Source organism: Triplophysa dalaica, chromosome 19, assembly GCF_015846415.1.
Source record: "Triplophysa dalaica isolate WHDGS20190420 chromosome 19, ASM1584641v1, whole genome shotgun sequence".
NCBI lineage: Eukaryota > Metazoa > Chordata > Actinopteri > Cypriniformes > Nemacheilidae > Triplophysa > Triplophysa dalaica.
Genome location: NC_079560.1, coordinates 19,643,016 through 19,669,407, shown reverse-complemented (window position 1 = coordinate 19,669,407; position 26,392 = coordinate 19,643,016). Strand labels below are relative to the sequence as shown.

General features: G+C 38.8%; 2 protein-coding genes across 3 annotated transcripts in view; one reads left to right on the top strand and one right to left on the bottom strand.

Annotated features, from left to right (window-relative positions):
• The window catches only part of fstl4 (follistatin-like 4), a 144,226-nt gene extending 126,444 nt beyond the window's left edge, over window positions 1–17,782 (top strand). The window contains exons 10-16 of one of the 2 annotated variants that reach the window (XM_056731078.1): window positions 5,119–5,253; window positions 6,817–6,843; window positions 8,175–8,293; window positions 8,681–8,824; window positions 13,491–13,598; window positions 15,537–15,646; window positions 15,813–17,782. In XM_056731078.1, the coding sequence (XP_056587056.1) occupies window positions 5,119–5,253; window positions 6,817–6,843; window positions 8,175–8,293; window positions 8,681–8,824; window positions 13,491–13,598; window positions 15,537–15,646; window positions 15,813–16,500 (1,331 nt within the window). In that variant the 3' untranslated portion in view covers window positions 16,501–17,782. The remainder of the gene's footprint in view (window positions 1–5,118; window positions 5,254–6,816; window positions 6,844–8,174; window positions 8,294–8,680; window positions 8,825–13,490; window positions 13,599–15,536; window positions 15,647–15,812) is intronic. The other variant, XM_056731079.1, reaches the window with a different exon arrangement.
• LOC130407814 (uncharacterized) overlaps window positions 1–26,392 on the bottom strand; it is a 143,567-nt gene that overhangs the window by 74,500 nt on the left and 42,675 nt on the right. The gene's annotated exons all lie outside the window — the stretch shown is intronic.

Genomic DNA, 26,392 nt, shown 5'->3' with positions numbered 1-26,392 from the left:
TTTCGCCGTCCCGGCTGACGGATGCGGTAGTTGACCGGCCCCATTCTCTCAAGCACTGTGTACGTTCCCTTCCATACGGCTAGAAACTTGGAAGCTGTAGACGGCATGAGTACCAGTACTCGTTCCCCTGGTGTGAAAACTCTGGGCTGTGCGTAGCGGTCATATAGGCGGCTTTGGGCGCGCTGGGCTTCGGCCAGATGCTCCCTTACTAGGGGCATTACTCGGTCGATACGGCTCCTCATCTGCTGTACATGCTCTATGACACTGCGATAGGGTGCCGGTTGTTGTTCCCAGGCCTCCCGGGCAACACCCAGCAGGACTCGGGGCTGTCTCCCAAACAGTAGCTCAAACGGGGTAAACCCCGTGGAGGCCTGAGACACCTTGCTAATGCCAAAGAGCACATAGGGTAGCATCAGATCCCAATAGCGCCCATCCTCTGCCACCACCTGGCGGAGCATACTCTTCAACGTTTGGTTAAAACGCTCTACTAGCCCATCTGTTTGGGGATGGTATATGGACGTCCGAAGTTGCTTTACCTTAAGGAGGCGGCAGAGATCCGCCATCAACCGGGACGTGAACGGGGTTCCCTGGTCCGTCAGGATCTCTCGTGGGATTCCCACCCGGCTGACGAATAAGACAAGCTCCTTGCAATGGCTTTCGCAGTAGCTTTCCGTAAGGGTACCGCCTCTGGATACCGGGTGGCGTAGTCCACGATAACGAGTATGTGTTCGTGCCCCCAGGCTGATTTCGGCAACGGGCCGACCAGATCCATCCCAATCCTGTTGAAGGGTACCTCGATTATGGGCAAAGGAATAAGCGGACTGGGGGGAGGTTTTCATGGCGCAGTTACCTGACAGGTGGGGCAACTTTGGCAAAACCGCTTCACATCTCCGTCTAGACCTGGCCAGTGAAATCTGTCCCTGTCCCTGAGGCCGGTCCTAAATGTCCCGCTAAAAGGTGGGTATGGGCCAGTTCCAGAATGGGGTTCACTTTGGACTTTGGGACTACCAGTATCCACGATTCTCTGACTCACCCTCCCGCTCGCTCTCGGTGGCTAACATCACGACCCGTCTTGGTTGTCCCTTGGTTGTCACCAGTTGTCCCTGCTTGTCTCTTCCAAGCAGAACCGGAACGGGTAAGTCCTGAATTATCCCAACCTCCAATGGGCCAGGACCCCGGGTCCGGCTGTTATAGTCAGCCATCCGGCTGGAACGCTGCGTGTGTCCCCATGGACGCAGGTAATGGGGATAACCATCTTCCCCTTTGGCTGGATCAAAGAACTCTGAACAAGGGTCACCGAAGTTCCAGAGTCCAACACTGCTGTGACCCTTCTTCCATCCAGGGGGACCGTCCTCTTTGGTGCACCCCGGGGCGGTTTCATGTGACCCACACATCCAGCTAGCCATGCCTGAGGGCCTGGGGTTGCCGGTTCTGTAGGCATGGGCTCATCGCGAGGAGAGGGTATTGCTGGTCTCTCTACTGGTTGCGAGGTACCCTCCATACGCCGCCATGATGTTGTCACCCTCCGGGCCGGGTCCGCTACTCTCTCTCCCATGTCCCGAGCGTTTGCTGCTTCGGCCAATTTTCTACCGCCTCCCGGTACGTTCCGGGGTCCCTCATACACACTGGGCCTCTCAACCATCTGGGCAGCGCGCGCGACAGTCTGTCGATTACGCGTGAGCTGTGCTGCTTGGGTGCGGACGGGTACCGACTTCTGAAATGTCCAATCCCAGAACTGTTGTGCCGCCGTGGTTGGAGAGATGCCGACACGGGCGAGGATTTCCTCTTTCAGGGCGTCATAGTTCTCATTCAACGGGGCTGGTAGAGAAAAATACGCCCGCTGGCCTTCCCCGGTCAGAAACGGTGTTTAGATCTTCACCCACTCGGCTTTATCCCAACCCTCACGGTTTGCGATTAACTCAAACTTATGGAGGAAAGCTTCAACGTCATCGGCTTCTCCGCGCTTGGTCAGGTAACGATGGGCGGCGGCGCGGTGGTCAACGGGAGGCGTTCCCCCGACAGTGGTTTCAGCGATGTGTGTAAACGCTTTCTCCAGCCTCTCCTGTCGAACTGCCATCTGTTCATTAAAAGACTGTTGGCGGATATTCAGGTCCGTCAAACGACGAATGATCTCCTCCATCTTTTCGTCACCCGGAAGTGGGGCGGAAATGGTGGGGAGAGAGAACGAGCGTACTCCTGGATAGACAATCACAACAACAACAAAAAAATATTACTAATTCCTGGGTGTCTGTCTCGCATCAATACACCCGCATTCTCCTCCAGTTTGTGGGGTGCAAGACACGAGACAGTCACGGAAGTGGGTGAAGACAAGCCCAGGAGGGTGATTTATTTCATACACACGTAAATAATAGACTTTTAAGGAACCAAACTCCGGGCAGTTTCCTCCACTCGTGTCACCTTACGTCTTTAATTCCAAAAGAGCCGTCTGTGTCTGTTGAGGTCTGTACTATATCCCAGGAAGTCCTTCTAGTCGGGGTGTCCGCCAATCGTCAGGCATCTGAATCTTTGGAGAGAAGAGAAAGACACGACACATCAGCGGGGTATGAAGCTTGGAGTTGTAACTCACTGTTTCTTCTGGTTGTTAGGCTTTTATCCCCGCTGATGATTGGTCTCAGGTGCTGACGATCGGCTGATTTCCTGAGTAACCATGGCGACGCTGATTGAGTGCGGACCAACTCGCCACACTAACCTTACAACTTATACAAAAATAGTAATTAACTGCTGTCAGTGGAGGAAGCTGTATCCCTTCTATCCAAAACCTTCTTCTGCAGCAGATTAATGTTAAAATAGCGTTGTCAATAAGGATATTTCTCTTAATCAAACACATGGATTGGATTGAGAAGACCTTTGGGAAAACATGGAGCCGTGTCGAGCCGTTCTTTGATCGATGGATGCACTTTTTTACCCCCCATTCTACCACTCGGAAGTAAAAGGATACGTAGGATTATTATTCCGTCTGCACTATTTTTCAAGAAGAAAGTCAAATTCACTTAGGATGCCTTGAGAGGGAGTAAAACATGGGGAAATTTTGATTCAAGCCTGAAGTATCCCTTCAATGACGGTTCAGTGTGTTGTTAAAAGGGGAAAAAAGTGTATATTATTAAAAACAAAATAAACAATTAAATAAATTAATCTCTTTAATCGCACATAAAATTAATGTTTTTAAATGTCCTTTTACATTCTTATAATTTCACATGTAACTTTCAAATTAATGTAGAAACAACAGATTTCTTTAACAACATCATTTTATGAGTGCTAGCCAAAATTCTTATATTAGTACTGCAACTGATGTTTCTATTAAACTGATTTTATACATTTAATTTTAACATTAACTATAGCCATTTGACAGCGTAATTGAGAGCTATCTTGTCTAACAGGTAGGAAATATACAGAAATGTAATGACGTTCTCAAACACTTAAATGAGTCTTTAAAACTAAATTCTAAATTACATGCAGAAGAATTCTCATTAAAGCTACAAAACACGTAATTCCTCTTTTCTGTTGTTCTTTGATTAACATTAATGACAGGGGTCCCCGCAGCAGGTTTAAGAGCCGTCTGTCTAAGCAGATCTGACGCCTCTCCCGTTTTCACAACTCTTTGCATTCATTTAAGATTTTAATAACACATTGAAGTCTATGCTTATGAAAATATGAAAATGCTCGACAAAACAGGCTTTCTAGCATCATCTTGTGTGGTTTCATTCATTCAAGCACGAAAGAGAACGTGATACTGATGCTGTGCTGTCAAAGAGATTCTGACAGAGGTTCACTGACGAACCTCCAAAGTGTTCCACACCAGGCCTCATTCTAGTTAAACATAATAGGTCAAATAAATCTATAAAGATGTGACACAAACAATCTGTCCATGCTATAAAAATGGAGTTTATGATCTATAAAATAACTTCTTTTCTTAATGTGTACTGAAAATGTACAATTAGAAATAGATAGAGAGCTACTTTTATATTTATGAATACTACTGAGGGATTAGATATTAAAATACTTTTATCCACTTTTATCCAGTGCATAAACAAAAAGAATTGCCTTTGAGTCCATGTAAAACTCCAGCAACAATAGGTCTTCATGTTTCTCTTGAACCTTCTCTTTCTTTGTCTATTTCCAAAAGAAACTATTTCTGTAAAATCAGACACTCAATAAATCCAAGTATTGGACTTTATAACCTGGTCCAGTATTATCTAGACCACAGGGAAACCTTTTATAGGTTTTAAGATTTTCCCCCAAAGCTCTGTCAATGAAAAATGTTATTGGTTATGTGTCATTTTGTTCATGTGGGAACAAACACTTTGAAGTTGATGATAGTTTTTGCTTATTTTAGAGGATTTATGTTATTGTGCTGAAGTTGCCTGTTGATTTTGCTGGAAGCCTTGTGTGTTTTCTCCCGTTTGTGTGCTGGAATGTTAGACACACACATGACTGAATGTGCAAATGGTATAGACCTTTTGATCTAAAGGATTTTGCTTCAATGTTTCACATTAGTTCTGTTGAAAGGAAAAGATCCCATGATGCACCACCTAATCAAATATACACACGATCACGATATGAAGAGGTTGGTTCCAAAATGAGATAACTTCCAAAAAAAATTAAAACTTGTTTTTTATTATGCTATCATGTTATTATTGTGTAAATTAGCTGTAGGCCTATTTTTCGAGTTATCATGGCTTAAATCGAAACAAACCAACTGCAGAAATACATGATTTTTTATTTTCATTTTTACAGAGTTTGGAACCAAACTCTTCATATATACAGTACATATATATATAAACTGTATGTAGATATAAATTATATATGACATAAAAAGTCTCACAGTTCTCATACTTTCTTTCATGTTTGATACCTTTGATGGCTTTACAATTATTTCTAAATATGTAGCAATAGTGAAGGTAATAGTTAAATTATATGAATAAAAAATATGATGAGAACATTTTATTTTTACATGATTATTTATTCAATAGTCAATGTAAATAGTAATATAAAAGCATGTGTGTTCACACTTTTGACTGGAAGTGTATAAGTGTATACATATTTATTGAAGAAAAGGAATGAAATGTTTTAGAGCCGTTTTGTGTTTGTGTTTTCCAGTGAATGGCAGTGAGTTGCACATTGGTAGTGTGCGGTATGAAGACACCGGAGCTTACACCTGCATCGCAAGAAATGAAGTTGGGGTAGATGAAGACATCTCGTCTTTATTTGTGGAAGACTCGGCTCGCAAGACATGTAAGAGAGTCCATATAAGTGCTTCTTACTCTCGGTGTCAAAATCACTTTCACTAGGATATACTGACAAACGTGTCGTTTGTAAAGTCTTTTCCCGTCTTGTTCAGTCATGAATAAAATCATCTTTCATGTGGAAAGGACAGCGTCTCGTTATTAGAATTTTAATGTGCGTACGGATGTAGACATGTGTTGTGCCATTTCTAAAAATTATAGACATGTTCTGGATTGTTAAATTTACAGTGTTCAGTTAAAATAAAATGAAGGTCATCTTTCGAAAATATATGTATACGGCTGACTCCTTATCTAAGCAAAATGTTTCATCTCTTAGTGTGAAGCTTTGATTTAGTTTTTACATTTTTGAAAGATGGGTTAGGAAAGACCCTTAAATGGAGTTCTGGGAGAAATTACACATTGATTCTGTTTTAGTCGAGAGTTTTTATCATTGATTTGTTAATTCCCCCCTTGTCATTGCATTAATGCCGTATTCCTTTAAATACAGTTGAGTTTCATAACTTAACAAATGTTCATTGATGGTTGATGAGGGTTTACTCACAGGAAGTAATACTTGAACATACAGTAGCTGACACAGCTGAGATCATGGCTGTGTATCTGCTACAGATCATATTTAATGCAGATCTCAGAGAGGTGATATACTGCCGCTGGTTTATTTATAGGCTGCTCTGGCCAATTAAAAGCTGAAGTGTGATTTCATATTCCAGCTCCACATATGGGGTGTTGCTTTTCCAATCACTGTAATGTCATTCCTGTGTTTGAAAGCAAGTTATTTCTATGAATATCTTATTTTAGGAAACAGATATGAATAGTAAAAATATCATTCTTAAGGGTTTCAACACATTTGGACACAAAGTAAAAACTCATCTTTTGAAAAATTATTGAAACTGAAAATTGAATAGTAATTCTCAACAACTGAGTAAGGTTGCTTTACCAAATAATTTTAGCACTATATATTTTTAGATTAGGAAAAACAAAAAAAGAGTGCTACAAAAATGTTAAATAGCTAATTGGGCCAATTACTTGGTTTGTTTATTTCCATTGACTCAACATATTATTTCTCATTGAGCCCATGTTAACAGACTATTGACACAATTTGTAAAATTCAAATGGAAGAATTTCAATGTTACCAGTCAAAATGTTGAGTTGGGGAGGTCTGATATATTTTATAGTGCATAACACATGTTAGAATGGTACAATACAACCAAACCCTAAAATATAAAAGGAATAGTTTCGAGCCAAATCAGACATAGAAAAGATATTTGGATCATTTCATAAAATGTGCATAATGAGACCTAATTGTATGAAAATAGCTTGTCCTGTCCTGTCTGACTCAACGTTTTTATCAGACAGCCCTTGTGTGCCATTTTCTGTGTTAAACAAGCACACACACACACACAGATTAATAGAAACAAGTCTAAAAGGAAGACATTGGGGCCTTTTCATTGTCAACATATTGAAAATATGTGAATTTGTCATGTTTCTTTCTGCAGTTTTGTTTTGTGCTCTTCACTAACACTGTGTCCTGTCATATTTCACGCTCTCGATCCAGTGGCCAACATTCTCTGGCGAGAGGAAGGTAAAGATTTTATGTTAGGATAATTTTTGATGCTCTTATCTGATTATCTAATGATGATTTTTTTTCTAGCACAGCAATCACAGGAGTGGCAAATATAAATATATATAGGAATATGTTGGAAAATATAATTCAATACATAAATAATGAACTTCCAGATATTGCAAACAAAGTGCTTGTTTTTGCGTTTATGAAAACCAGCAATTCCTTATGAATTATTCAATATATTTTAATGTAGTAACAAAGTATTGTTCTATACATTTCAAATATATATTAAATGATTTAATACATTAATAGTTATATATATATATGTAAGATATTATGTAAAAAAATATTTGTGAAAGAAACATCTTTTCCACAAATACTAAAATGTCTTGTACCATTATCGGTAAAGAAATGAGAAGCTACACACTGCATCAGTAGACTTAAAACAAGTTTTTCACTGCACCAGGGATTTCCTTTTAAATCTAAAAGAAGATGTATTTTGAAAGACAATGTAATCATCATTAGCTTTGAATTTAAAACGGATATCTTTTAAAATTGCTGTTACCACTATTTCATAAGAACAACAGGATTTTACTTACACTACTCACCCTAGCCCACAAGAAGCAAAAAGTATGTTATATCGTTGTTTATGCTGGATAGAATGAAAGTTGAAAGAAGAGAACATGTAGACTCTTCATGGATATTTCTTTGAACTTCAAAACCTCTCATTAGATCCTCCAGGGACAAAAATATCTGACCTTTTCTATCAACATTCATTTGAACAATTTCCTTTTTGATAACCTTTAGTCATCTTACACAGTAATATTTTTCAGTCACGTTTCAGAAGAAGTAGAAACTGTTTTTAGCGACCTTTAAATTCAAGTCTCACATATAGTTTTATAAACCCGAAATGCCTCAGCACAAACTGAAAGTCATTTTGTGGTCACTCTTTGCCCAGTTATCTTCCTCAATTTTCCTTTAATGTACACCATAACAAGTTCAAGTAATCCTCCAACAATGAGACCTGCTGAGATTTACATACTGTAGTATACGGGTGTCTCTCTGACAACATGACAACAATGTGCCGGCAGTCGCTGCCAGCATGAGCGGCGTTTCTCTAATGAGCAGCTGTTGTTTGCTGTCAGGTGACAGACCTGCGAATGCAATTTTTGGAGTCATTTCAGACTGTAAAGCAGCAGCAGGATTTTAAGAGTCTCTAATGTCTAACCATGTGACAGTCTGATCATTTGAGACCCAGCGGAGCCACATTTTTCTGTTGTTTTCTTTCATGCATGTAATGGAAGCTGTGATTAAGCCGTCGATGTGAATGTGTTTGTGTCGTGCTATAGGGCTCAGTGTGGGAAACATGTTCTATGTGTTCTCTGATGAAGGCATCACCATACTGCAGCCTGGAAACTGTGAGATTCGCAGACACATCAAGCGCTCAGAGAGGATTCTGGGTAGTCATGTAAGTCAGAGCAAAACTCCATCTGCACTACACAGAACATTTATACAGTATTTTAACTCCAATTCAAAATCAGGAAAATGACTTTCCATCAAGAAATGACTGTCTTGTAATGCTAAAATCCGTAATGTTTTCCTCTCTATCGCCATCTCTGTTTGAAACATAAAAATGCACCTTAATTATGTAATAATGTTCACATGTGTTAAAAAACAATTAGATCAGACCCGGCAGCTTAACCTATAAATCATTCTTAAATGTAAATCAAGGTAGGGTCGGAGACAGTTTTCAATTCTCGTAAACGGAAACACTTGAGTTATTGTGAGATTCTTTTTGTGACAATGAAGTACATAATTTGCAGTGTAACATTTGTTGTCTGTGTTTTCCCCGCAGGAGGAGTTGTGTCCCACAAGTGATCCTCAACAGGAGTGTGTTTGGGCATCAGCGGTCAATGTTAGAGATAAATATGTGTATGTGTCCCAACCGCTTCACAACAGACTGCTGATGGTTGACACGCAGACACAGAAAGTCATACAGGTGGGCACATTTGTCATTCCTCAGCGAGCACAAATGTCTTTTGTTTGAGAATGTCTTAATTGCCGGTGTCTGTGCTCTGTGTGTAACACATATGTACTCAAACACTAGTCACGACCAGTGGTGCAAATTACTGTAAATAATTTTTCAGGAATTGTACTTTTTTAAGTAGTGTGAAAACAGTGTACTTTCACTTGAGTACATTTTAGTGCCGTGTCGGTACTTTTACTGCGCTCTTTTTCCTCTCATTGTCTTCGCTACTTTACATGTTTAATGTTCATGTAATTGGCTAAGGAGAATAATCAGTCCAGTCCCAGGCCCCCTGCTGCTCAAATCGCGCATAAAAAACTTGCTTCACACATATTTCAAGACATCTTCCGCCAATTTAGTTTGATCATGAAGGAGGCAAATGTATCAAGCGGTGGTTCACTTGAAAGTCATTGCGGGAAAGGGACACAATACGAAGGCTCGTCCGGAATATGTTGAAATATTGAGTTCCTGTTTTACTCCATTCACCAAGTTTCTTCCAAATGGCTAAATCATGAGATAAAATTGTCCAGCTCTCCCCAAAGTCTCTACAATCAAGTGCTGTGCCCTTATAAGTGAGAGGGGACATATGCGATTGGTGGACATGTGAAGCAGTTTCGCAAACTGTGCATTACCAGTTATAATGTTGTAAATAACATTCAGTTTCTTGCACAGTTCGATCGATTCACTTGAATAAGACGTCATTATTACATCGAAAGAAGCCCCAGGGATTACTTCTATGTTGCATTTTTTGCATGCAATATTTGGGTCTCTAGAGTAATTTTTACTTTTACTCAATTAGTTTTTTAAACACCATTTTTACTTGTTATCGAGTACAATTTCAGCAATGTAACATTACTTGTAAAGTACACATTTCCAGTACTCTTACCACCACTGTTCACAAACCAGTAATGATGTTCAGAGTTGTTTCATGTTTCTCCTAAAATGCCAGTGAAGAAATAGACACACATTTGTCAAATGTTGACCAACACGAACTGTACAGAACACATTTCCCAAAAGCATCATTAGCCTAAATATTATCATTAAAACAATCGTACCAAAGACTTTCACGTCCAAGAAGACCTGTGGGACAACAGAAAAAACTCATTAAAATGCTTGTTTCCATTTTACATTGAGGGCAAAAAAACTAATCAATAATATAAAAGAATAAAGATTAAAGAATGCACAAGACTTGGGTGCATGAATCAGTTGGTAAATATGTAAGGTAGATCTAGAGTGATTTGGGTCAATAGTCTTGTGTCGTGATTCTGCCCATCTTGTCTTGCTTTTCTTGATCTAGTGGCAGAATCATTAAATAACCTCTTGTTTTATATGGAGAGAGGCATCATGGCTTTGTAGGCCTTCTCTCTGGTCTCGTCTCTGTTCCCGTCCTCTCGTTTCCTCATAAATAACTGTTGATGATTTTATGCCCCAAACCTGGGTCTTGTGCTCGTTCGTTTTGAGTGTTTCCATAGCATATTGTTAGTTTTCCTTGTTATACGTTTTGCCTTGTCTTGCCCTCCCTTCCCTTACCTTGACTTCCCTTGCCTTCCCTTACCTTCCCTTACCTTGCCTAACTTGCTGTGTTTTGTAAGATGTTGTGTCGTTATTTGTATTTAGTTTATTTTTAGCCCCGTTGTGGGAAGTGTTTTGTTTTGAATTTTTCTTTTGTTAACGTTCTCCTACTTCGTATTTTGTTGTTATTATTCCCATTGTGGGTCTTTTATTATTATTAAAGTCGTTTTTGTTAACCCCTTCACTGCAGCCTACGCTTGGGTTCTTCCCCTCCACCCTATTAGTCTTGCTTATGCTCTAAGTGTTGTTGCAAAAAACTGAACAAGGATCCAACATGATGATAATAACACATGGACTCAAAATGGCAAATGCAGAATGTTAATAAAGCAGTGATTGTTTGCAGTATAAGGCACTAAATAACAGCAAAACATTTATTGAAATTAGATAGAAAAATGGACCTGAGTTATAAAAAGTCCTTGTGTAAGTCTCTGATTTATAGGCTTCAGTATTTTGTGAAAATCTTAATTTGCTCCCATTCTTCTGTAAATGAAGGAGCTAAATGATTCTATAGAAGAACCACAAATAACTTCTGTAGTGAACACGGACTACATTTTTCCTTCAGATTATAAAAATTTAAAAAAGCAATTTAAACTTCATTTTTAGAGCGGGATTTGTGTATTTTGTGTAAAATCATTTGTTTTTGCCATCACAGTCAAAAGTAAAAGCAGCAGAAGTAAATCACCCACTTCTGCCTTAGAGCTTTGATGTTAAGCTTCTTTTGTTGTTATATGGAAGGCTGAAAATATATAGGATGAAAAGATGAATGCAGACAGTGAGAACAGAAGGCCGGAGGGCAGTGAATATGTTTTTGTGTGTGTCACAGCAGGATTATGGGTTATATTGTATATCACAGGTGGTCAGTGAATCAAACTACAGATGCATACAAAGACTGATTTCACTAATGACTGATCACAGACATATCTATCTAATATACAATCACGGGCAAAAATTATATAACAATTGCAGTTTGCCATAAATCATCTTCTTCAATAATGACAGAATGAGACAATAAATCAACCCATTAAAATTGTGAAAAATTTGACTTATTACATAATTCATGATTTACCTGATATGTGCATTCACTTTCCCAGACATGGCTTAAGCCTGTTCCCAAACTATATTAAATGTTAGAGTCGAAAACAACTTGCACTGACATACAGTTGAAAGAAAAAGTATGTTAACCCTTTGGGCTTACTTGGATTTCTTCATAAATTGGTCATAAAATGTGTTCTGATCTTCATCTAAGTCACAACAATAGAGAAACACAGTCTGCTTAAACTAATACCGCACAAACATTATACGTTTTCATGTTTTTATTGAACACAACATGTAAACATTCATAGTGCAGGGTGGAAAAAGTATGTGAACCTTTTGGTTTAATAACTGGTTGACCCTCCTTTGGCAGCAATAACCTCAACCAAACGTTTCCTATAGTTGCAGATCAGACCTGCACAACGGTCAGGAGAAATTTTGGACCATTCCTCTTTACAAAAGTGTTTCAGTTCAGCAATATTCTTGGGATGTCTGGTGTGAATCGCTCTCTTGAGGTCATGCCACAGCATCTCAATCGGGTTGAGGTCAGGACTCTGACTGGGCCACTCTAGAAGGCGTATTTTCTTCTGTTGAAGCCATTCTGTTGTTGATTTACTTCTATGCTTTGGGTCGTTGTCCTGTTGCATCGTCCATCCTCTGTTAAGCCTCAGTTGGCGGACAGATGGTCTTAAGTTTTCCTGCAAAATGTCTTGATAAACTTTGGAATTCATTTTTCCATCGATGACAGTAATCCGTCCAGGGCCTGAGGCAGCAAAGCAGCCCCAAACCATGATGCCCCCTCCACCAAATTTCACAGTTGGGATGAGGTTTTGATGTTGGTGTGCTGTGCCTTTTGTTCTCCACACATAGCGTTGTGTGTTCTTTCCAAACGACTCAATTTTGGTTTCATCTGTCCACAGAATGTTTTGCCGGTAGTGCTGTGGAACATCCAGGTGCTCTTTTGCAAACTTCAAACGTGCTGCAATGTTTTTTTTGGACAGCAGTGGCTTCCTCCGTGGTGTCCTCCCATGAAGTCCATTCTTGTTTAATGTTTTCCTTATTGTAGATTTGTCAACAAAAATGTTAGCATGTGCCAGAGATTTCTGTAAGTGTTTAGCTGACACTCTAGGATTCTTCTTCACCTCATTGAGCATTCTGCGCTGTGCTCTTGCAGTCATCTTTACAGGACGACCACGCGTAGGGAGTGTAGCAACAGTGCTGAACTTTCTCCATTTGTAGACAATCTGTCTTACCGTGGACACATGGACATCAAGGCTTTTAGATATACTTTTGTAGCCCTTTCCAGCTTTATGTAAGTCAACAATTCTTGATCGTAGGTCTTCTGAGAGCTCTTTTGTGCGAGGCATGGTTCACATCAGACAACGCTTCTTCAGAACAGCAAACTCAAAACTGGTGTGTGTTTTTTATTGGACGGGCCAGCTTTAATCAACACATCCATTCTCATCACATTGATTGGACCCCAGGTTGGCTGACTCCTGGCTCCAATTAGCTCTTGGAGAAGTCATTAGCCTAGGGTTTCACATACTTTTTCCACCCTGCACTATGAATGTTTACATGTTGTGTTCAATAAAAACATGAAAACGTATAATGTTTGTGCGGTATTAGTTTAAGCAGACTGTGTTTCTCTATTGTTGTGACGATCAGAGATCAGAACACATTTTATGACCAATTTATGAAGAAATCCAAGTAAGCCCAAAGGGTTGACATACTTTTTCTTTCAACTGTATCTTCAAATATATCAGTGTAGTCGGTTGTTCCGTCTCAAGATGCACACCAGGAATATTTTATTGTAAAGTATGTTTTGTATGTAAAGGCCTAGTCCTGGTTTGAGCTAATCATTGTCTGGGAAACCGCCCTGTAGGCTGTTTATAGCCCTAATACAAATGCATGCTGATGTTACATTTACAACTTTTTTGTTAAAAAAAAATGTACAAAATTATTGTAAATGTAAAAAATATTTACTTGTAACAGCAATGCAGAAATGAACATGTTCTCGTTTGTGTTTGAATGACAGGCTGTAGAAACAGAGCGCATGCCTGTCAAACTCTTCTATGATAAATCTCATGATCAGCTGTGGGTCTTAAGCTGGGGAGATCTGCTTAAATCCACTTCCACTTTACAGGTGAGTACAAGCACGAAATCTACTGCCACGTCACATAAAACAGTTTCACATTAATGCTACAAATTTAGTCTATAAAAGAATGACCCTTATGTATGTTCAGTACTGAATTAATGTCATAAAAAATTATGTTATAAAAATCTTTTTTTACGTTGGGTATAAAAAGGGTCTATAGAACAAGCTTACAATCGTTTCTTATGCAGAATATTTTTGGTTATTTTATTCTTGACACATTCAGGTGTTTGTGAGATGAACTGGCTTTCAAACAATTAGAAATCTCACACATTCATCTGCTTTCACTTCTCATTATGTTATCAGCCCTGTTTTTCAGCAACTCTCAGAGTTTGTGAAGAGTTGTTTATCACGTTTTGAGGTGTAAACGTGAGGGTCTTTGCTGTACAAATACATTTCTCACAGCTGGTTTAACTGGATCGGCCCTCATTCATTTCACCATCAGTGTTGACTGTCCAGAGCTGTTGAGTGACTCCCCCCCATTTGAAGTGCCCTGTACGTTTTCATCGGTCCTCATGGCAGTTCACAATTGAGAAACACACAGCCTCAAGCACAGCATGAAAAGGCTTTTAATTTTACAAACAAGTGATAATTCAGGAGGGTGTGTAGAATTCATGTTTTATTAAAGAGCGGGGAGGTCCTCGGGTGCCTAACTGCACAGAATAATGAATGTTTCGCTATGAATCACTCAGTAATGTTAAAGATCGCCTTCAGATGGAAGTTGCGGGGCATATAGATTCACGCTACAAATAATGCTTGATAATATGCTAATCGGTTCCAATGCAAACCATTGACCCGGGCTTGAGCAATTTGTCAGGACCCGAGGCAGTACTCAGCTCGAGTGTCAGAATATCAAGGAGCATTTTTAAACAGCTCAATATTCTTCCTCAAACAGTTGAACTTGTCTGTCACTTCATTAGATTAAACAAATGAGAGGCAAATGGAGAAACTCATTGTCTTGGCTGTGCTCCTTTAGTCTTCACTGTACTTTATGTAAACCACTTTGAATTGCACTTGTGTATGAAATGTGCTATATAAATAAACTTGCCTTGCCTTGCCTTGCCTTCACTGAGAGGAAACACACTTTCTTCATGTGCATTCATAATCTCTGCTCACTTTCAATAAGTCATACCTGTTTCCCGAACTGAAATAAAAACTGGCATGTCTAAAAACATCTAAGTCAACGTCAAGTAACAAAAAAGATTTGAGGTCAAGTTTATTATATCACTGCGGTGAACAGTCCCTTTTCAAATTAGTGTGTAATATTATATTTATGAAAAAAACTGAATAGGCTACAGACATTAATTCTGAACTGTACCAAACAAGAATAATTGTAGTGAATTCAACCTCCAAACGTTTTAAAATTGTTATACTTTGATAAGACTTGATGTTGGGTGAATAATAATGTAGCACAGGTCAGCTCCAGTGAAATGACCTGTGTATTTTGTCCTGGGCAGAAAACCTGTGCTATACATTCAAAACTCAATATTTTAGCGAGTGTGATACGTGATGTGTCCAGCACATTAACAGTAAAGTCAGCATGTAAAACATTAGAGACATGATTTAGTGTTTGTCATGAGGGTTAAAGAGCAGCGTCACACCGGGAACTGAAAACAAACTCTAATCCCCGAAGCAATGAGATGAGATCAATCACACCAGTGCTGGCTTTCCATGTACAGTCACCCTGAAAAGTATTTGGGTATTTGTGGTTGGCCGGCATTAGTGACATGGGTAATTAAATTAACCTGCGTTTTCTCTGCTACACCACTGACAGTTGCTTGAACGTCAGTTGGTTTTGAAATGCTTACTTTACGGATCTCAAATGCACTTCTGTTGAAATCTTATCGCCAGTGCAGTCAGGTCACATGTACAAAATTGTATGTTTCTATAAGATTTTAACATTGTTTTAATTTTGAAATGTGTTTGGAGGTGATCTCATCTGCAAGCTTGGGAGATCAGCATCAATTCATCCGTACTCCGTTTGAAAGAGTGGAAAACTTCTACATCCCACCCACCAACCTCATAATCACTCATGTAAGGTAGGAAAAGATCCTCGCCGCTCAGCGTGCAAATGACCTCTGTCAGCTTTTCAACATAATTCTTCCGAAAAGGGGAGCTTAGCAAATTACGGTTATAATTAAAAGTGAAGCACTTGAATAAATCTCTGACAGAACATTAACCTGTCTTTGACTATTGTTATCTCAGGTTTGGCTTCGTCTACTTGAAATCAGAGGCAGCGGTGCATAAAATCGACCTTGAGACCTTCAATCTAGTAAAGACCATTAGTCTTAAGAACTACAGCTGCGTTCCGGCCAGCATGGCCTACACTCATCTGATCGGTTACTATTTCATCGAGTGCCAAGGCCCGAACCCGCAGCTTCTCATTGACAGCGTAACTGATGCGGTCATCGGACCCAATCCCACCATCACCGGGCAACCGTTCGTATCTCCCGACGGCCGCTTCGTCGTCTCTGCGGATAAGCGACGTGGGAAGCTTCAAGTTCAGATCATCTCATTCCAAGGTGAACTTCAACTCAGTCACGAACTGGACGTCTCCTTTGCAATCTCACACTTGGAGTTTCAACCGTCCTTCACAGAATTCAACCAGTATGTGGTTGTGACCTCCTCGGTGAAGGGCTCAGAAGTGGTTTTCTCGGACCTGTCGACAGGAACAAGTCAAGTTCTCAAGAACATTAAAGAGCCAATTCCAGCCCCTAGCTGGATTTGGGGAGACACCAATAGGCTTGTGGTCTCAAGCGGGGTGTTTGGACGGTATTTGGTCACGTCATCGGCCGAATCACTGTTTGTTCTGGACGGCAAACAAAGTCGTTCTCACTGTGAGGTGTCAGACATCAAGACAGGGAACACAGTGGTTTGGGTGGGTGAGGTATGAGTCAAGCACCGCTGGGTGGTCCTGCGAGGGATTGCGCCGGCCACCGAGCCAAAACCTTTAAAGGATGAGAATGGACTCAACACTAGTAGTGAGTAAAGTTAACACACATGCGGGTTTCTAGATGAGTAAACACACACATAAACATACATGCAACGATACAGAAACAACAAAGAAAGCTTCAGTGCAACAGTGAGCGAAATACACAAATGACAGATGTAGCTGTTTTGCACATTCCTGTTAGCAGAAATAGATTTAGTACGCAACGGAAAGGCTAGGCGAGGACTGAACTATGCACAATGCTTTTTCAATATCTTCTTTTTTCAATGTGATCACTTTGTGCTGCAAGAAATGTGTCCATTAATGTCACGTGATCAATGTTTTCTGTAAATAATTGTGTTGTTCGCTTAATCCGTGTGTTTTCTGACCACGCATTTCAACGGCTGTACACATCTGTCAAATCCTATGAGAGAAGCCAATTTTACAGGGATTCCTACAACACGTTGTAATAAAAATATGAAGGTAACATTTGTGTTTCTTTCTTCGTGCACAGTACACTGCGTTCCTTGTGTCTCTGTGTCAGTGTCTGGGTTTACATAGCTTTACAAATCGGACATTCATATTCTTATGAAAAAATCTCCAGTATTATAATAATACCTGAAATTACTAGCATTCAAGAGACAGTCAATAAACCCCTGAAAAAAAGTACTTCAACTAAATTATTTTGCAGGGAAAACAAAATGCTGAAACAAAATGTGTGTGTGTTGGTTTAGGGGCATAAGTTCAGTTAAGTTGAAGAAAAGTCCCTGTTATGTTTGTGTGGATGCCTGCGTATGTGTATTTGCACGAAATCTTTCAGTCCATACACAAACCAACAACTCTTCAGAGCAATATTTGCTTTTGTCACAATATTTCTACACTTCTAGTCACATCAGAACAGAAGGAAACCATGATAGTAGATGTAGATTAAGAAGTAGAAGTAATTACTCTATGCTGAAGTGAAAATCAGCTTTTTGAGATTTTTGAATAAATCCACATTAAGAATGTAAAGGTGGTGCAAATATTAGATTTGACCAATAATAAAAACTTTCAGGCAATGAAATCTTCCTGTTGAGGCAAAATGACAACAGTGGCGGGCTGTTCAGGGGTGCGTTTCCCAAACAATTGCTTAACCACCATAGTGCAATGCATTGTGGGAGAAACCAGCTGTTCACAACTAGTCTAAACATCTCTTTTTATTTTCAGATGTTTCATTTATTTGTTAGTTTGCTCTTACGATTCTCCGGAATTTCTGCGGTGTACTAGAGAAGGCTTTTTTAACAAAAAAAAAAACTTAGAACAGAATTTTTAGAATGATGGAAATAGAATGCATTGCATGTTGCTTGTTTTTTCTAGTTTTTTGCTCAAGAGCATGATGTGCGTAAGTCTAACCGCACCTCGAGAGCTGTGGCGAATGGCTAGACTTAATAGCGATGCTGTGTTGAATCCTTGAAGCATGCTGTCAGCCACTTTAAAGCTTACAATGCTTTTGGGAAATGCACCCCAGGACAGTTGGATGCATGCGTATATTATCATCACCTATGATGGTGAAGACCTAAATAAACATAGGGACACAGATACATTTAAAGTTCTGACTTCATACACTAAAAATAATGAAATCTGGTAAGGCAACAATGAGTAAATGAATGTTGTTCAAATGTATTTTACTTTAAGATGTGAACCCAGTTAACCATTTGTTCTTTTAAAAATATTTCAATTTTATATACACACGTGTGTGCTATTTTGTAATGGTTCTTTGAACACTAAAATGCCAGCCTGACGTTTGAAATGAACGATTATTGAGTCACATCCATTAGTCTTTATTGCTCTATCGCATCTTCACACTTTCAACCTTTTCTTGTCCTGATGTACTTTTGGATATCCATGTGTGTATGGTGCTGTTATTAACCTGTTTAACACACATCAATTTCTGTGTGTCTCACTCAACATCACTTTCGCTCAGAACTACTACAAGGGACATAGCGAAGTTTTGTACATGTTTGAAGTTTAGCCTAATAAATAGGGGAAGAACCAAATTTTCTTTGTCGGTTTACATTTTTAGTGAGCAGACAAGTAACTTGCAAATTAACAAAATATACGTTTTCTTATTAACAGGGTATGTGAATAAATTGATTGACTATTTATCTTTAAAAAGACAGGACAGATGTAACTTTTCATTTAATGTCACAAAACATTCTTGGCTGGCTGTAGCATAAGATGACAAAAAAGAATCTGACATATTCACACATACCTGTATGTTGGCTTTTATTGCAAAATTCTGTGTGAGTGTGTGTGTGTTTAGGTTTATATCACGCATAGTGAATTGTGGATTTATAATCCACAAATCTCACTAAAATGTTCTCAACCTTTTATTAATGACAAAATGCCAAGGACCTTGAGGACACATGACTTATTTACAGTGATTTCTTTTCAATAAACCTTTAAAAATGTCTTCGGTGTCTTTGTGCTGGTTATCTCTATGCAACACATTTTTCATTGTCTCTGCAATAACTGTTGAAATGTTAATGTTTTGCTTGTAACGACAGTAATCACTCTTATGGTTTGTTTATTTGTTAGTTTTGTGTGATTTAGTGTACTGGTTTATTGTCATGTCAGTGTAACTGACCACACCAGTTCTTGTCTACCTTTCAGCCTGTTTTGTGGTCGAGAAAGTTCATTTTTTTTGGTGTCTGTTTAATTAACTTGTTTTTGTTTTATTACATTAAAAGATTGTACAATTTTGCACTTTTTAAAAAGACAATGACTTAATTTTAAAAATTAATGGGATCTAAAAAAATATGGAAATGTCATGATTTCAGTAAATAAATATCTGTATCATGTAACAAGTATTGAAAAGAAATTCCTGAAGTCATGCCACAGTGATTTATTAGCATTGGCTGTAAAGATTTCTTTGTTGTATAATGTATAGTGTTGCCTGGAATATATATTTCTTCCAGTTTTACAATAAAATATGAGACTAGACTAGTTCAGAGTATGTGGCTGGTTTGTTGAATAATGTAATTTGAAAATGTCAATCCACAATTCTGTGTACTTGTTCTGATTTTACACATCAACATTATGAGAACAATTAATTAGATTTATCAGAAAGATTGAACTTGTTTTTATGTAATGCAAAATCCTAAATTATTTTTTTCTGAATTAAAAATATCTAAAGTTACAAGTAAAATAATTTGCTTTTGCTTTTTTCCTGTGAACTAATGACAACATTTCTCCCAAATTTATCATGAAAACATTGTTTTTATATTTGTTGAAAATTGAAACAAGAAAAACTGGTCAAAATAACAAAAAAGGTGCAATATTTGCAAATTCGTATTCATGTTGAAACAAATTACATTGAAAAATGAAGATATATTGGAATAAGCCTGATTTTTTTCACACCCTTCATGCATCTTTGCATTCTCAGAGTTTTTCACATACTTGCGGTTATACATTCTACAACAGGGAGTAACCAGACAGGAAAGCGGATCCAAGTGCAGTTTAAGATTTTAATAATTGTAAACAAAGATAAAACAAAACAAAGATTACCAAAGAGCCAAGAAACACAAAACATTAAAATCACAAAAGACATCAGACCAAAATCTCTTACAAATACAGACACCAGAGAAAGGAAACACAAAGGCCTAAATACAAGAGAGGGCTCTAAAGACACATTTGAAACAGATCATGACACAGAACCAATGAACAAAAGTTAAATGGAAAAAAATTAGTGGGCGTGGCTTGTGTTTTTTACTGCGAATTGATTGGATGTGTAAAAACAGCTGTTGCATTGATTTTGAAATGAAACTGGCAGCAGGCAGACAGTTGAAGGGGAGGAGTTAACGGATGCTCCGCCCAAGCCGTCTTATTTACGTCATTTCAGATGGATAGTCGCCGTGAAACATCATTTCAGAGCTGAAGTGAATTGAATGATTTTAACTGAAGCTCATGAGGGTACATGAATTTTAAAAAGAAATTACCCACAATGATAAGCTATTTACTGTGAATGCTATAACAGTTCATGAAAAAATAAGAATTGTCATTTTTTATTTCACTGGGACTTTAAATATAAAACGTTTTATTATTAACTCAAAGAAATTTTGTTATTTTCTATTAAACTGTAATGTCTGATTTATTCCGAGGTACACTGTTTAACACACCAGAATGTATTATTAAAATCGATGAATTCTTCCTGTTTTACATTCAAGCTATTTCCCGAAGCAATTTACATATTTAATAATAGTATGTGTGATATGTACATTCTACAGTGACCCATGCAGTTTAGATTTGTCTCTAGACAGCACAACTGGTCTTTTGACAGGAATTATCTGAACATCTTGAATGATGAATGGCTTCTACATAGAGGTCAACACCTTTTTAAATGTTGGTTGATTATGTGTTCGTAGTGGACTAGTGATAAGGTCACCTGAAGCTTGTCTTTACGTCAACCAAACTTCATATAATCTATAAACTTTAGTGTTCTACACTGTCTTCAATCTATGGCAATTATTCACAACAACCTGACAGTGAAAGGTGTTGTCAATAGGCCATCCATCAATGTCACATTAATGCACTGAAAGAAGTCCATTTCTGGACTGAAGGGAGTCACAGAACATGAGAATCTGATTGGTTAGTTTATCACGGTGTGGACACATTCTTGCCAAAGAAATCTATATAGGGTACTCTTGCTTTTTCAGACTTAACTGAGATAAAGAGAGAAGCTATTGACTGTACAGCTGCAGGTTACAACCACACACACATGCGCCCAATGACATGTTCAGCAAACCTATGGTAACAACAAATAAACATGTGAACATACAGCGAATGTTCAAATGCAATCCAAAATAAAGCTCAGTCTTTCATGTCGATTAGTAATATTTTCCCTAAAACCCTCTCAAAAGTATTAAAGGAATAGCACGCACACAAATATGTCACAAATATGTTTTCAAATGAAAGGTTACAAAGAATTTTGTCAGTGCAATGTCTAAAGTAAAGTGTGTAGCTTGTATGAAATAACCTGCATGTGCTTAACCTGATGTATCTCACTCCCAACTCCTCACAATTTGAAGCTTGGTCAAGGTGCACCCTTTAGCGTCAGTTTTCCACATGCAGTAACTCATTGCTTTCAATGACAAACCTTTGCCATCAATACGTAGACGCAGGGGTTCAAAAATATCTTTGAAATCGCAGAGATTTATGCAACCATTTATATCTTTACAAATGGCGAGAATTAAATGTGGCTTGAGCTCAGGATGCATAAAGCGAACAACCTAAAAGTAATGGAGTACATCGCATGTCAAAAACTGAGGCTTAAGGGTACCTTGTGCATTGAAAAGTGACACGGAAGGGTGCTAACTAAGCTTCAATATGTGAGGAGTTGGGAGTGCGAATGAAGATAACAGAATAAAGACAGAACTCTCAGCAATGTACAGCTTACTGTCAGATTACATAAATTGAGGAGTGTGAGAATGTATTAAAGAGTTGAGATTAAGGTGACATCAACACTGAGATCATAATGTACGCTTCATTATTCTAAAGAAGGATCACTGACTACACAGCAGTCATGTTATATTTACGTGACATGTAATGCATGCTCATAAAACCAATTGAAGTGATTGAAGTTCCCCCACAGATGAAAAATCTCTCATCATTTCAAATCTGTACGACTTTAATCTTCTGCAGAACACAAAAGAAGATGTTTTGAAGAATGTCAGTAACCGAACAATGGCGTTACCCTTTCACGTCTATTGTACGGACACAAAATGAATGCAAATCAATGGGCACCACCGTTGTTTGGTTACCAACGTTTTGATAGCCACATATAACCATTCACCTGCAGTTGGTCTGTTTGTCAACTCAAAGAGATTGAATTGTGTGCTTGCATTAATACCCGTGATGGTACAGTTAAAAGTAATAGTTACCCAGGAGTGCAGCATGTGTTGTCACACCCGTGGAGTTAACAGGTTAATTATTCCCTTATCTCTCGTATGAGTTGGATGACAGATTAGATGGCTGTTGTTCTCACATCTCTCTGGCAATGATTCAGATCCCTTGAGGGTTTTAGCCATCTCAGCTACAGATGACGACCTACAAGCAAATGAGCTATCAGCCTGCCCACATTCTATCACCCGATGAAACATCTCCATCTTTTTTACACCTCGAACAAATCCATTGTGAGCTTGGAAACAAATGGATTTTTCATTTTAGGGCTGTGAAACATGACAACTTCGTTTGTGCTAAGACAGAACGGGAAGGTGTCGTCCCATTTCACACCCATGATAATGAGGCTGTTCGCCATGTTACATGTCTTCTCATCTGTGGACTTCAAAGCAGCTGCTTGCCAATGACTCCTGGAGGCACGATTCATGCCAAGCATGGCGCACGTCACAGAAAAGACATCTCTGCTGTAATGAGGTGAATGTAAATATCATCACCGCCCCCCATAATACAGGACAGAAAGTGCTGGAAGTGGTTTAATCATTCTCACCTGTTTAATGGGGTATAGTGCACTCAGTCGTAATCTTTTAGTAGCAGTACATAAAGTCTGCCAAAAAGCTACACACTTTGAATCGGCAGATGGTGCAAATCCCATAAATCACATCATATACTGTATGACACTCACGCAAGATAAAGGCCTTTGGGTTTATACCAGGTTTCCGGCATTAAAAATACATTTCAATACATACAATTCGTTTTCTATTTACAGTAGCAACAGATCTTGAAATGTTTCAAGTGGGTGCCGCCTTTTAACTTTACAAAAAGCTTTTTCGAGTAGTAATGTTAGTGCATGAATGTACTTATCGCCACGAGAAAATATGAGATCTACTAAAGCTCAACTACTTAATTGAGACATCTTCTCTCAGAAATACAGAGTGCAACTACAGAGAATTTAAACACCGATTTTGTGGCCAGACTTACAAAAACACAAGAAACTAGAGCCCAGAAAACGAATGAGTCTCTAGTGAATGTATAATTTCAGCTGGTGGCATATAAATGCCCCCAAATTATTGAAAAAGTACGAAATGAAAAAGTAAGGACAGCACGTGGCTCCAATAGCTGCAAGTCGTGGTGTTCTTCTGAATTATGCTATTTGTTTTTCAATTCTAAAAGCCTTTGAGGGTTTGCTTTCAACATATTTCACGAGGTCCCTAAAGACAGAGAGAAAAAAGAAAGCGTGCGAGTCTAGAGGAGTCAGAGTAGTTTGGGGGCATCATGTTTTCCTAATGGAGTGAGCTTCGTAGGGAATTCACTGCCCACAACTCCTCTCCTTCTCCTTCCCTGTTCATTCTCAATCTGTGCCAGTGCCAAACACACATGAATATGCATAAACAGCAGTGTTGTGTGGTGGAGACAACGTCCCCTTGCTGCGTTTTGGCTCTTCTGTCCAATGTATATTCATATTCCATTTCCATTTGATGTTCACACAGTTTCAGGGTTAAAGTCATGTTGAGCACCATATAGAACTATAGCCTGATGCTTTGTGCTGCATTATTTATTAAGAATTCAACCCTGTTCACTGTTACAGACAGTGAAGCCTGTAACGCGTTACTCTAATCTGACCACATTTTTCAGTAACGAGTAATCTAACGCGTTACTTTTTCCAAACCATTAATCAGACTAAAGTTATTTATCCAAATCACTGTGCGTTACTATTTTTGTCATTTTCCTGAGTAAAAATATATAATTTTTGCTTTCTTCTTGCGTCTCAGGGAGTGAAGTCACGTAGCATTATGCGACAAGTCACGTTTTCAACATGAGGACAATTCACGTATAGCCCAAACCACACAGTGACAGATGACAATATTGAGGTTCGTTGTACTCTCTGTGCTGGCGACAGTGTGCTATCTAGCTTCAAAAACACTACGTCAAATTTGAAGAAACAAGTGGAGTCGCAGCACTGCACAGTCCAATTTACAGAGCAAGTCCCACCAGGTGTTGCGAAGCAGAGAGCAGCAGGTCCCCCAACACCAGAACAACAAATGCTGGACTTTGGTGCAAAACCAGTAAGTGGGGGGGAGTTGAAGAAGTTGGTCGGGCAGAAGTGATGCGCGGATGGCGGTTAAATCCGCGGGGGTTTCGGATGATCCGCGGGTCGGGTGGGTCGGGTAATAAAAAAATACATTCAGATTAATTGCGGGTGGGTCGCGGGTGATGTTATCATATACAATATTAACAACATTTCTCTAAAAATACGAATGTGAACTGTAAAAAGGGAGAATTAAAAACAAAACAACAGGTAGGAAAGAAAAGTACCGTGTGGGAGCGTTTTAGCGAAGTGTTTAACAAGGATGAATCAAGTACTGGGAATGTAATATGCAACGACTGTGAGGCACTGTATGTATATGAAAGCCATAAGACTGGTACCTCTAATATGGTATATCATGTCTGTGTTAAATCAAAATATTAGATTTAATTATTAATAGACAAAGACAGTGCTAGAAAATGTACTGAGTAATTAAAGTGACGATCGGGTCCGGGTCTGGTGCGGATCTCTATATCAGAGAAAATTATACGTATTTTAGTTAAGTGAAATCAAGAAAATCAGTCTTTATATTATTTTTAATAAAAACATGTTTTTTTCAGGAAATAGTCTTTCAGTTCAACTTAAAATTTCAGGAGATACATTGTTGACATTACTGTTAAAAATACACTTCCAATAAAGTGAGTGTCGGCAAAACCGATTGTCATTTTTATGTTGAGGCAGCTGCTGAATGTTACTGATAAAGTAACGTGTTATCTAAATTAGTTACTTTTAAAATCCAGTAATCTGTACAGTAACTAAGTTACTTTTTAGAGGTATAATCAGTAATCAGATTACTTTTTCAAAGTAACTGTGGCAATACTGGTTACGGACCATCATCTCAAGTTCAGCTCATTTTTGCTGATTTACAGAGCAAGCGAGCATTAACAGAGAAGCTCTGCTTATGTCAAACCTTTTAAATTCACACCATGTTTCAGGGCTTCATCAAGCTTGAGGGAGGTAATGTCATATCTACCTTTATCTGCTGGGAATTATGACAAGTGGCTCCAGTCCTAAGGGAACCTGCTTATCCCCATTTGAGAAATTCTGTGGCAAAGTCATTTATTGTGAGTAGAGTGTCTGTGCGCGCCATTTTTCCCGCAGACGTCTTGGCCAGGATTTTGTGTGTTCTTCGGAGGTCACATTTGTCCACCTCATTAGTCATCAATGTCTTCACTTTTTAGTAAAAAAACATTATAAATGAACATTTATTTCTCTTAAGATGTATAATCATTCTACTTTCATTCTTACCTTGAAATATAACGATTGCTTTTCTTAAATTAAACCTGAAATAATAAAACTCGATGCATTGGACAAATGGGACCTCTGGAGGACCTCCAAGTTCCAGTTATGTCAAGGCTGTTTTTTTTCGTTGCCCTACTGACCAACCTTTCAACCAGCACGTCAGCCCTCTCCAAATGATCCACAATGCAGCAGCACGTATGCTTTTCAGTAAAGCCCATGCCACTGGCAACTGACAGCAGCATGCATAACAATCTCATAAAAGTCTAACAAACACAGCACCCTGATACCTCAACATCAACTCACTCCTACAATGAGCAACAGCTCGCAAAAAACACCAAATCACTCCCAAATCCTGGACAACAAAGCCAGGCATGAGTATGCCTATACTGCATATATACATTGTGTGGGTCAAAATTATAGATTACGGCCTGCTTCAGCGCTGTTTTCTCAATATTTATGCCGTGCTCAGATTCCAGAGTTTAAAATAGTTGTATCTTGGCCAAATATTGTCCTATCATAACAAACCATATACTGTATCAATGGAAAGCTTATTTGTTCAGCGTTCAGATGACGTGTAAATCTCAATTTCAAAAA